The sequence below is a fragment of the Nanorana parkeri genome, unplaced genomic scaffold (genome assembly GCF_000935625.1).
Source record: "Nanorana parkeri isolate BGI_ZX_2015 unplaced genomic scaffold, ASM93562v1 scaffold1099, whole genome shotgun sequence".
NCBI lineage: Eukaryota > Metazoa > Chordata > Amphibia > Anura > Dicroglossidae > Nanorana > Nanorana parkeri.
The window spans coordinates 436,086-449,607 of record NW_017307367.1 but is presented as its reverse complement, the minus strand read 5'-3'; the positions used below and the strand labels follow the sequence as shown (position 1 = coordinate 449,607).

At 41.5% G+C, this 13,522-nt stretch overlaps 1 protein-coding gene across 1 annotated transcript in view; it reads right to left on the bottom strand.

Annotated features, from left to right (window-relative positions):
• The window catches only part of STK32B (serine/threonine kinase 32B), a 151,553-nt gene that overhangs the window by 20,660 nt on the left and 117,371 nt on the right, over positions 1 to 13,522 (bottom strand). Inside the window, exon 9 of the mRNA XM_018567822.1 lies at positions 9,774 to 9,899. Coding sequence (XP_018423324.1) covers positions 9,774 to 9,899 — 126 coding nt within the window. The remainder of the gene's footprint in view (positions 1 to 9,773; positions 9,900 to 13,522) is intronic.

Here is a 13,522-nt window from a genome sequence, read left to right as displayed (position 1 = left end):
AATAAGCCTGGAATAAACTACATTGCGATTTGCTCTGAATCTTCTTGATAAGTTGACAGTGTCTGTGAAGCTTGTAGAATCAGCAAATTGCCATACTGTCCGCACAGACTGTCTCAGGAGCCATGCATACTTGTAAAATCACATTTAACAATCTGTGCTGCTCAAACACAAGAGTATGGCTTTAAATAGAAGGAGCTAAAACTGCAGATTTTTCACTACTGATAGCTCATTAGATAATTACAGCATGAATATAAACTATATAGTAAACGCAGTGACTGCACTGTCTATTACATTTGTCTTTACATCACTATGGCATATTCACTTTAAAAAGTCAAAGTAGATCTAAACCCTAACAGGAGTTTGCTAAGACACCTTATATCATAAAGAGCTGCCATGACATTTTCCATAAATTACTGTTTTTTCACTGTTTCTTTTTCATTATTCTCTTGTACCCACACCTACTCCAGCTACAGATCAATTCTCTGGAGTGGTTTACTCATAATGACAACGGGGGAGTATACACTTAAAAATGTGACGCCGACCAATTATAAAAAATTACATTTTGCATTGAATTAAAAACATGTCAAAACCTGATAAGATCATATAATCTAACCATCCTGAGCCTTAAAGAGACCCTATCACTAGGCCATTCATTTCAACAAGAATCTTCCCATAAGATTATATGTGCATTTAATATAGCTTATGCATGTTATTTGCATGTAAAGCCTCCCTTGTGTAGACATCTAAAAGCCCTGAGACTGCTGCAATGAATATACATTGGCATCAGCCTCTTGCAGGCCCTGTACAGCATAGCACAAAGTAGGAGATGAAGAAACAGAACAGCAGTGAACCAGTTTATGTGATAACATAAGGAGTATGCTGATAGGAGGAGAAAGCAGTGCCATAGGCTGGAGCAGGTCCATGCTATCATGGGCTCAGAGGAAGTAGATTGCAGGATGCTGGATATCATTCATCCTGGAGGAATAAAGACAACACTAGTGGCTGAAAAGGAGTACTGTAGGGGACCGCTCTGGATTAGAGGTGAGTATTGCAGCAAAAACTTTTTTTTTTTTTTATAGGCTATTAATATTTCACAAAACTGTAGTGAGAGACTATGGAGGAGATTTTTTAACTCTCCCTCCAAAAATGCTCCATACCTGACTAATATATTTGCAAGTAATCCAGAGAGCAGCCAAGAGGCATTGGCACAGAGGTTGCAGAATTGCAGACTCTGAATGGTGTCACCCTTGAATGCTACCCAGCCATATATTACAGGGTGGATCACAATGGTAAGTGCATTACTAAGTGCAAATCTTTTGACACATCTTTTGGCAGATCTTTCCTAAATATACGATTGATTTGTGTATTTAGCTATTAGTTTTAATGTGAGGTTAAAAGAAAATCTAAATGTATTGCATTTTACTGTATTCCCTTCTTGCATTCCCATTTGATTGAATCCATTCTGCTTGACCCGGAGAGAACATCAATCTGCAACAAGTTTGTCTTCTGCATAAATTGTTATTCCAGAAAGAAAATGGAACTAGCCTTTGGGGAGATACACTGTATTCTGCAAGTAATAGAGGAACGGGCAATGTTATCCGGAACGATGCAGCGAGGAATACAATGGATGGCAATCATTCCATTCTTTCGTGCCAGCGGTAAATCTTATATTGTTGTTTTTTTAGAAAATGAATAGTATTGGAGCATAGATGATGGACAGGCCACAGTGCAGCCACATTTAAATGAACAAATATAAAAAGGTTTAAAGCAAACCTTTACTCTCCTTTTCTACTTCACCTAATTTTGCTCCTTCCCCTCTCCTTTCACACAGCTGCAAATATGTTTTTGTTTTACTAAGGCTTTTATTTTTTTTGTAAAAATCTTGGTGCTTCCGCCTTTCCTACCTATGAGACTATGACATTGTTCCAGCTGCCCGCAGGCTCCTGGCATACCCGTGTTACACTATCTACAACAGATGATCATGCATCATCAGGTGAACAAGAGAAAGATGCCCTTCTCTATAAGACCCTACTCAGACAGGTACTTACACAGTACATACAGATCTGACACCACAATACTTTTAGATAAGTGTACATTTTGGTTTTAGTAATTTGAGTGCCCTAAGTCCTCCAAAAATTTATGGTGCAGAAGCTGTCAGGTTTGAATAAACCACTTTAATCCGATGAAGCATGTTTGTATCAAGTCCAATGTGTTCCATAAAGGCCCAGCTAACTTTACTGACTGCTTTTTCGGTGTCCATAGTTACAAGTACCACAGGTATCTGATGGGAGGTAGCTTCATGGATAATGTTCAGCACCTGATTATGTTAACCTTGTCTTCTCTGGCAGGGGTAAAACCCACTTGGTCTAGATTAATTTGGGAAACATGAGCAAGCAATCTATATATATATGTAAAATCTGGGTTAAGGAAGAAAATCATGCGATAGCTTGAGTATTGGGACAAGTCCAGTTTAGGATTGACCATTATGTGAGCACTAAGAGTGTCCCTGGCAATGTGTCCAGAGTCCAAAATACTACTGTAGGAGCAGACAAATTCATTACCCAGAATTGGTCTAAAGGCAGTAAGGATAGCCATAGCCTCCATCTCAGCTTGGGAAAGGGAAGGAAGTATGGATTCCGCCAGGTAAGACTGAAAGGTGGGTGGAACGGAAGTATGACAAGGAGAGGGGGCATGCGAATGCAGATTATACAGCTTCTCATAGTAGTTGCAATAGCAACAGACAATATTAGAGGGTTTAAAAGCAAGGATTTATGCGAGGGTCATAGCAGCAAAAGGTGGGGGAAAATTAAAGCGCAAATCCTGGGAATGTGGGGGGTATAGGGACAACCAGTGTCTGTATGTGGCGGGTGGAAAAACAAAAATGAATAAAATCACAAAAGGTGAAGGACTTACTTGTGAAGCCGAGGTCCTGTCATGGAGGGCCCTTTTGGAGTGTGGGCAGTGCGAGATGTACTTGGTGTCTCCCAGCAAGTGGAGGGATGGATGAAGGAGGAATCAATGTGGATTGAATGCTGTATGTGCCCGGGAACTGGTGAAGAAGCTGCCTATGGTCTTGATGGCAGTGTTCTTAGGACGTGACGGAGTGAAAGGGACCGAGGGCTGGGAGAGGACGTGCACGGAACAGTGGTAAATTGCGCTCTCATTTTCCCCCTCCTTTTTCTCAGTTCACAGGTTTCTCCCCCTGTTCTTAGAGCAGCAATCCAGATCATTTGCACCCACACAGACCCCACATTCCTAAGAGAGCGCTGTGTTCTTTTTCTGTTTGTTGTTTTAGCAGCAAAAGGTGGAGTCCCGAAGAGCTTTAGCAAGCATTTTTCCCAGCTTGTTGCTGTGTTCATATGCGTAGTGCCGTAACTTGTGCAGGGAGGCCTTTATTTTACCCCGCAAATGTGTAGATAAACTGCACTAGGGATTGCTTGTGAGCAGCTTCCAGGCATGCAATCTTAGAGAGAATGGTGGTGAGTACTGGGGCTCTGGGGTTCTTTCCCTTTTAAGTCTGGTACCCATTTGAATCAGTTGTCCCGAATTATTAATTTAAGCGTTTCACAGACCACCCGATCAATTATCGGGAAATAGTTTTCACAAAAGATTTCCCGATAATCATTCTTCCAGTTGCTGTTGAATCTGCTCAGTTTTTAAGAAATCGTTCAGTTTCCACTGCCACGCATGGCTGCTTCCATCACCCAAGGACTCAAAAAGGGTAATTGCTGCATGATCTGCCAGAAAAATAGTTGCAATGGAAGTTGAGCACACCAGCATAGAAGTTATCTATTCTGGAGTATGACAATCAGGGTAGAAAAAAAACCTTTAGGAATCCAGGCAGACAGATTTTATAGACCCCTATAAGGCAGCACATCCATAGGAATAAGGCATCCAAAGTCAATGCTGCACAACTCAGGCTTTGATGCATGGGGTAAAATAAAAGAAAGCATCATAAAGTCTCAGCGGTAAAGGTTAAAGAGAGCCGGTAATGTAAATAGGTGCAGGTTGAAACACTGAGGTGAGAGGCATATAGAGAGATACAGAACGATGGGGGTAAGGTGAGTTCAGGGTTCACTGATCGTCGATCCTGAAAAACAGACTCTGAGCCTCCCTGTAGCAGGTCGCCGCTGATGCTGAGATCCTGGCGGAACAGGATCCGATAACTCCTCTCACAGCTATTCAGGGATCTCCGGGGGATTGGTCGCCAACAAGTGGAGTAGGTCTGTGAGTTGGTAGGAGTGTTGAAGAGTAAAGGGGTTACCATTACGGCAAACTTGGCAGGAAGGGTGTCCCCATGAATATACTGCTCTGGCGCGCCTCATGGCCGCTAAGTGAAGCCTCAACATCTTGTGCATTTGTAAGGTGTGTCAAGAAAGGTCCAGTACAATGGATATTTCCATCCCGTCCAATGGGATAGAGCCTTTATGCCAAGCCTGGTGTGTGATTTACTCTTTCACACTGAGAAAGGGAATGCGGCACATGATATCTGTGTGCCATGAGTTCCCCTGGTTCCCTGCACTCTGACGCATGATGTGTACCCAGTCAATTTCACTGGGTGTATCAAGGTGCTTATTGAGGACCAAATTGAGAATGCGACTGCGGAGTGGCCCTGGAGTTTATTATGATTGCACCTACTACATTGATCTAAGTTGTCCTGTTGCAGAGAGAAGGGTGAGTTACTGCTCATAGTGAGCATGCAAAGTTTCCAGGTGGGTGAAGCTACACAACCAGATGGAGATAAGGGCCTCATCCACACATCCCTGGCCCTGTGGATGTGGGGTTTGCGGGTTGGGGACTTACCAGAATGTCAAGCCCCCTTTAAGGTAAAGGTGAGGGGGCCACAGATATCCAGCCCTACCCCCCTACATTAAAATGAATAAGGGGGGCATAGTCACCCAGGAAAACATTTGTTTTGTCTCATCATCCTTTCTTTACCATGCCCACTTATTTTTTCCTTTATCATAGAGCAGTGGTTCTCAACCTTTCTAGGGCCGGGACCCCTTGGTAATATTTGCCAAGTTGTGGTGACCCCGAACCGTAAAATGTAGGGATGCACCAATACTAGTATCTGTGTGGGCTCTCGGGAGGCTACGCGGGCTCTCAGGTGGCTAGTGGGACTCTCGGTTGGCGTCCTGTGCGGGCTCTGTGGTGATCAAGCACTCACCTCCCCTCACTCCTGCCTGCTCCCCTCTCTCTGATCCTCTCTGGCCACTGCTGCTGCAGCGCCATCTAGGAGAACTGACAAGGCTGCGCTAGGAGGAGGCTGAGGAGCCTCTTACCTAGAGCAACACAAGGCATCTGGGGACCCCCTCAACTGTGGGTCGCGACCCACTTTTCGGTCGCGACCCACAGGTTGAGAACCACTGTCATAGAGGAAATTAATAATTCATATTGGCCACTTGCAAGGATGATCCAGAACTCTTTTAATAACTGTTTTGCTGAAAATTGACTTGCATGGCAGGAAAGATCAGATTACACAGAATGCTGAATGAATAGAAATATACCCTTAACTCTTTACTGACAAATACAGGGGTATTAAAGTAAGTCAATTACACACAGGCTGCTAATAAGTATGCAAGCTCTGGAGAGTATTTTACTAGAAGACTCAGCAGGATTTGCAAGCTAAGCATTAAAATATATTTATACCCCAACTGATACCCCAACTAATATATTCCAGGTGCATGAAAGAAAGGGTGTGTAAAGTCTTACAGTTTGGTTTCTTTCTACAACAGCCACAGCCTAAATAGAAAACCCTATTCCCTACCTGCTTCCCTACCTGCATGCTGTAGAGTGGGTCCCTTGTTTTTTTTATGGAGTCAGTAGTCTCTCTTTAGAGGTCTGACATGCCCACCTGCTGAGTCCAAGCCAGGGCTCTGCAATCAGTTGAAGCATGAGCTTAGCTGAGCTATAGGTCTATCTTAGCAGCGAGTGTGTTAGACATCAGCAGAGAGACCTCTTCTTCCCCACAGAGAGCATGTGTCCTCCTCTGCAGCCTGCTGGCAGAGGACAGCCTTTGTTCTCAGGCTGTAGCTGCTGAAACAAATATAACTGTAAGATATTCCACACCTTCCCTGTTAATGCACTTGGAAAGCATTTTACTGAAAGTTCAATGAGGCTTTATAGTAGATGTGTCCTAGAGTCTGTTTAGCTGACTTTTCCTGTAAAAGACCACCTGCATCATGGCTGTCATACTGATCCCAGCTTTCCCAGACACAGCCCTGGAAACACTATGAGAATCCACAGTTCTCTCTTTCTAATCTGCGTGCTTGTTCTGGGCCAATGACAAAGTGACATAAGTGACAGCCATGCAGCCTTTATTATCTTTTATTATTTTATTTATTTATTCATTATCTTCCTTTCTGCTTTTGCTTTGTGTATTTAGCTGTATGCCTGGAGTTGTCCTTTAAAGCCACAATTTAGAAAGTAGAAGAAACTTACTTACTGCAAGAGATTAACAATTTAACATAAAAAAACTACTAATGACTTTCTGGGATAAGAGTTTTCTCCTGTAGAACCTGTGGTTTCCCTGCCAGAAGCTGCAGCTGGCACGCGGTCATCAAGTGCTCAGCGGCAGCCAACACTAGCGCTGTGTGCCAAAATGTCTGCTCATTTCATATGCCTCAGATGTTATGTACTGTATTAAATATGCATGGCCATAATGCCCCTCTCATCTTGGTAAACATGACATTTTGTTGGCAGAAAGTCTAACAAAACTGAATTAGCTTGCACTGGACATATTGGCAGATCTCTATGGATGAGTGTGATTGAATTCTACACGGCACCAACAGAATAAAGCCCTGTTCCCAGATCATATTATGTTCTTTATTTAAATAGTAGGGGACTTTAAAAAAATGCGCAAAGAAAAAGTAGAAGGGAAGAAAAGGAGGGAATATTTTATTACTAAAGCAACTTGTCGTAAAAAGAGACATTTGCCGGTCTAGACTTCCTTTTTCCCCAAGCAGTTACAGTATAACCATCGATATCTACTGGTAAAAAATTTAAAGGTAAATGTTATGGTAAAAAAATGGCAGCACCAAGTATTGACCTGTACAGGAGTACTTACTACAATGCTATAATGTTACAAAACCAAAAATAAAGATTTACTGTAAATATTCCAAGGTAAACCATACGCAATAGTCATATAAAACAGATAACCTTTCAGTTCACTTTGATATTTATTTAAAGGTCAGGAAAAAAGGTTATACAAGTCAGGGGGATCACCTGAGACCTGTCCATGTACTTTACATGTTAAAGCTGAAAGTTTAAAGCACGTCGTCAGTTCAAAATTAAGCAAAGAATAAAAAAACACCCTGTTTCCACCCAACCTGTTATTTTTTTTTTAATAAAGCCCCTAAATCTAGAAAACTTCCCCTGGAGTAAATTGTTCTTGTGAATCTGCTATAAAGTTTCTTACCTGGAGATGCTGCAAGAAAAAGTACTTCCTGTTGCAGGCTGACAACACTGAGCCACTGCCTCACAATTAGCAGCAACGTTGTAAGCCTGCCAAATGCACTCCTACGTTTTTGCTCCCTACTTTTTTGCAGACCCTGCTTCCTACTTCTTACCGCTGCACAATGACTGAGCATTACTGTTCCCCTCTCAATGCAAGTTAGGGTGGACCTGACTGAAAACAGCACAAAAAAATCTTTATAAGACTAATTTTTGCACATCTCATTGATCATTTAAATGAACCTGTAATCCCCTTAAACTATTAAAAGTAAAACTTCCTTCTAAGAATTTGTAAGGTGACTTTAATTAGCCAGAAAACAATCCTTTGGTTGCCTCTTACACATGTGCACTGCCAAAAAATTTGTTTCGTTTCGTTTTAAATTCGGATTTGTGTTATTTCGTTTTTCAGGATTCGGGTGTGAACATCAATTCGGATTCGGAATTCGGATTCGGACGAAATTCGGTAGCGTTAGTACGAACGTTAGTTTCGTTTTCTGTTCTTATTCGTTTCGTTCGTTTGCAGCAAAAGTGACATTTGAGGGGGAAAAAATATTTTTCTCCTTCTCTAATGTCACTTTGCTCCAACGATCGAATAAGAAACGAATACGAACAGAAAACGAAACGAACGTTCGTGCGAACGCTACCGAATTTCGGAGATGGAAATTCGGATTCGTTTGCATTCGTTATGTCTGTAATTCGGAATTCGGATACATCCGAATGTCCGAATTTACGAAAATTCGTCCGAATTTCGATTCGGAACGAAACGAATCGCACATGCCTATTGCCTCTATGACGCTGGTTCGATGACATTGTGGAATGTTGATCCAGAGAGTTATCTAGTTGTGTTTGGAAATCAGACATTACTTTTTCCCTGTTAGAGCAAATTTTCATTGGGGTTTTCGCCTTCCTCAGAGTCAACTGCAGGTTTAGAATGCTGAAGATGCAAGAGAGCTTTCTTTTAGGCTTGACTTCCCTGCCTTCATTGTTAAAGTGACACGAAACTCAGGAGTTAACTCCTAAAAATACATTCAAGTACCTTATCTAGTAACAAAAATGTATCTTATTTGTGTATCACTCAGCTGTAGATCCTCATATAATCTCTGAATTGGTGCTGACATTGGTGATCCCTGGTGGTCAGTGAGGAGTTCCCTGGTGGTCAGTGTGGGGCTCCCTGGTGGTTAGTGCAGGGCTCCCTGGTGGCAAATGGCTCCCTGGTTGCCAGTGGCTCCCTGATGGTCAGTGTGGGCTCTCACTCTCTATTCAGGCGGCCCCTCGTTCCTTACTAGGGCCCCCGAAAGGCCCCAGTGTGTGACCCTCTAAACTGCCAAAATAGAGGGCCACCACTGCCCACAGTGCGGCCAGGCCCGGATTGCCATCGGTATACCGAGGTGATCTGGGCTGGCCGGTCTTATCTGTGCCTCAGCCCACTCCCGATTGCGCCCCCATCTGCCCCGGGCCCCATAGCGACCACGTGGGTCGATAAGGCAATAGTTACGCCAGTGTGCGGGAGGAAGGAAAGAGCCTTCCTGTTACTCACTGCTGTCAGGTCTAAGATAGTTGCCTCCACTGCAGCATTTTGATTGGACGGTTTGGAACAATGGTACAAGCCATCCATAGAGCTCAAGCACTCTGGCAGAACTCAGAGGCTTCCAATAGCTCTGAGTCCACTGCAGCATTTTGATTGGACGGTTTGGAACAATGGTACTTTGCCATTGGTCCAAACCATCCATAGAGCTCAAGCACTCTGGCAGAACTCAGAGGCTTCCAATAGCTCTGAGTCACGTTAGGTTACACTCAGCATAGCGGGGAAGCCTCTGCACTGCTGTGTAACCTAACCTGGGCTATCAGAAACTGAATGGAGCACCACCTGTAATTAACAGGCGGCGCTCCATACATGACAGGTTGCACAGTGGGAAGGCTTTCCCTGGTGTCTAACATGTCAGAAGGTTTGATTTATGGAGAAAAATCTGTCAGCTTCAGACTTCTCCTGCCTCCACAGACCGCACGTCCCTGGATTGTAGTCCATCATGGGAGGGAACTTTGGAGCGGTGGCTACTTTACAACACACACAGGGACCATGGGGAACAAAAGTAGGAAGGACAGTGTCAGCACCAATTTAAGGTACTTGAAGGTTTAACTCCTGAGTTTAGTGTCACTTTAACACTAGCTGATCTATATTGTCTTTAAAATAAAAACAATTGTTTGACAATTATACACCTTACTTAACTATAAATCTGAATAAGACCTCAAACAAGACATTAATCAGAACATTTCCAACTATATGATGGCATTACTGGTAAAACGGAATGCTTAAAACTTACGCTAGGGACAAAGTTGGGTGTCACTGTTTTCTCCATAACAGCATCCCAATTCATGTCAGCCAGGTAAGGGGATGTCTGAATGTCAGATAATGATGAATAGCGGCACTCTGTGTCCTTGTTAAGAAGCTGCAAAAAATATCAGTGATCATTAAATGCATTAGGACCGTGCAAGGATCAATGACCATTGGCATGTTAAGAAATGCTAACAACCAACCAATTTCACATCAGTTTACTCAGATCAGTTAAGGGCAAAGTCAGTTACATGCTCTGGGACAATTTTCTGAATCAAAAACTACAGTTGTACTTTTCCAAGCTGACATATCTCAGCATAGGTTTTAAAGGAAACTTGTGAAGACAGAAACATGGAGGCTGCCATTGCTGATGTTTATTTCTGAAAATGTTTGTTTCCTGCTTGTCATGCTGACCATCTTTCTTCAATACGTTCTGTAACTGACCTGGAACAAATATGCAGATAAGGACTTAGACCGTTATCACTGGGACAGATGTCCATATTGGACATTTCCTGTCACCTCCTGTACTGTGACAACTGTAAAATTTTGGACTTCCCATCATGTTCTCTGTGACAATGCTCACCAGGACAAACAGAGAGGAAGAATCTCTGCAGTGGGTACATAGACAGCAAAAAACCCTGCATAAAGAGATAGCGAGTACTCACCAAAAAGACCTCAAGCTTTTTATGAAGTCAAAGGAGAAAAATCCTATAGTGGAAGCAAAAATAATAATAATAATAGCAATGATAATATGTTTTTTTAAATTATTATTGATTATTATTATTAATAATAATTATAATAATGTAATAATTAATAAAGTTGTATTATTTCAAATTTTATTATTATTAACTATTTATATTCTTGTTTGCACTATATGATTTTTCTAGTTTAACCTCATTTAAAGCTTGGGTTTTTGGTGAATGCCAGATTTCTGTTTATTCAAGTTACTATGGTATCATTATGGATGGTGTGGTGCTGGATGGATTTGTCTACAGCAGGAGTAGCTACATTTTGGCCTTCCAGCTGTGGTGGGACTACCTATTAGGCATTGCAAGACTTCCAGAGGAGGATACATTATGGGCTGTGTAGTTTCACCACAGCTAGAGGGCCGAAGTTTTGCTACCCCTGGTCTACAGCAATAAACACCTAAGTGAAACTACAATAAAATGCTTTACTTTAAAGTAAGCTCAAGGTTCCCTAAAGTTAACTATTGTGGTACTTTATTAAACACCCCAGGATCCTTAAATACTGGGGCAGCCTGGTATGCAAATTTTACCGACTTTGTTGGTCAACTGCTAGACCAGCACTCCTTACTTGCCTTGTGCTTTCCTACTGCCTTACCACTGTGATGGGTGGCCAAACTTAGTTGCATACCTGTGCCACTGTTTATTGACAGGTTCACTTTGTAATGTGATGTTAAGGATCTAAGGGCAGTTGAAATGTTAAAAATGCTTTAAATGAAAGCTTCATTAATAAAGCCTCAGGGTTTGGTCAACTATGTTTGAAAACACATTAACATTGTAAACAATTTTGCATTTAATATTCAAAAGTTTGCTCATCTCTAATTAGTTGCTGATTGGTCGCTATGTGCACCTAGGAACAAAACACTTTTATATTTCCTATTTTAGCCAAGCTCTGTATATAAATAAATGTTTTGCAGCAACACATTTTATATTGGTATTAAACAACCCTGGCATTTTCGCTTTTATTCTTGGTTACGCAGCATCCACTTTTCTACATATTAATAAGTGTTTTCCATATTGTCGCAACAGCTTTGCCTAAAACAGTTGGGAAAGTTGTTTTGTGGAGAAACGTGTCATCTTTATTTAGCGTCTGCTGGATAATCAGGGAACATTTTTCCATTGTGTGCTCATATGAGTGCGTTGTCAAGTGCCAGCTTAAAAAAAATAAAAGTATTCTCAAGGACATGCAGCATAAGAAGAATTGCCATATTATGTGACAGCCCTATTAATAGTGATGATATAACTGCTGGTTCTTACAACTGCAGTTATGCAGCAGACCTGCTCTTTGGCTCTAATGTAAACTGATTGGATGGGCAGAGATAAAATAAACAAAGGAATCCTCAAGTGAACTTTAAGGGAAAATTTGATTTCAGGCTTTCCAGCTCAACATCTTCATCTTGCTGGGGAAAGGACCTCAGGCCAAATGTAATATATCCCATGGAATATTAACACGCGCACTTAGCTGCATGTATTTTTAACGTCATAATTGATTTAGAGTTAGTATAGCGAGATCATTGCAACGTTATAAATGTAAAGCTTTGGTAGAATCTGGACCCAGGATAAACGTTGAGTATAGTGTGGAGTCATAATAAAGGGAATGTATGGTAGTTTAATATGTTATTTATTTATTATACTTAGAAAAAAATATACATTTTAAAATGTTTTTCTTTCCAGGTAAAAAGAAATATATATTAACAATAGGCACAATATTTCTTATCATTCTTAACCATCAGGGAGAGCTTCTGGCTTATTTTTTATGTATTCCAGGCTATCCTTATCTGTTTTGCTAAAAAAACAAAAACATTTGCTTATAATCCTAAATAGCCTATAGTGAATATGTGGCTAGGCTATAGACATTCAACTGTTTACATACTGTTCTGCCTCCAGCATAAGAAATTATAAGGCTTACCTACCTCTGATATCAAAATCAGCCACTAGATGGAGCTGAAGAGACAACATCTCTATTTACAGCCACTTCAAGACTCTTTTTCTTTAATTAAAAAAAAAACTTCCAACATACCTCTGCTCAAAGAGAAGGAAACAAGTGCATCTTGGGAGTTTAGACTCCATTATAGAAAAAGGAAAGGAATCCACTGCCATCCGCAGCACGTGTCTGGAGGAAAGAGCCCAAATCCCTCTTAGGCAGCATCGCTGGTATGAATGGACTGATTTATCTCTGTATTTGTGGGCTGACACTATATTTACATGTTTTATATACTGATTGCATTAGGAATGTCACGATGCCACTTTTTCAGGCCCAAGTACAAGTACAAGTACTTCCCCTCATGTACTTGCTGATACCAATTACCGATACTTTTTCTTAAAGGGACAGGTGACTTTAAATGATCCATAGTACAACTACATGTTATGTACTGTGTATCATGATTTAACCTATTCATGTTAGCAGCGGAGAATTGTAGCTCTATTGCTGGAGTGTGGTGGAGGTGTGTGCTGTATATATGTACTACATATACATTAGACACGTCCAGTACACTATAGCAATAGATTTACAGCCAGCCCCGTCCCAGCTTCCCTCACTCACAGTTTCACGCCGATCCCTGTGGCCTCACGCGGTGCCTCTCGTAGTCGGCGCTGGGCAGGATCGCTTCATCGCATCTCGGTGCTCAGCTTGTGGAAGGCGCTCACAATTCTGCCCTGCTAACATGAATAGGTTAAATCATGATCCGCAGTACATATGTCCGGTATACTGCAGTAATAGAATTACAATTCTCCCCTGCTAACATGCATAGGTTAAATCATGATCCGCAGTACATAATAGTACATAACATGTAGTTGTACTATGGATCATTTAACCCATTCATGTTAGCAGGGGATCATTGTAAATCTATTGCTGCAATGTACGGGACATTTGTGCTGTATATGTACAGTACATATAGATATACAATTCTGCACTGCTAACATGAATGGGTTAAATGATCCGTAGTACAGGGCTACATATCATGTACTATGGATCATTTAACCCATTCATATTAGC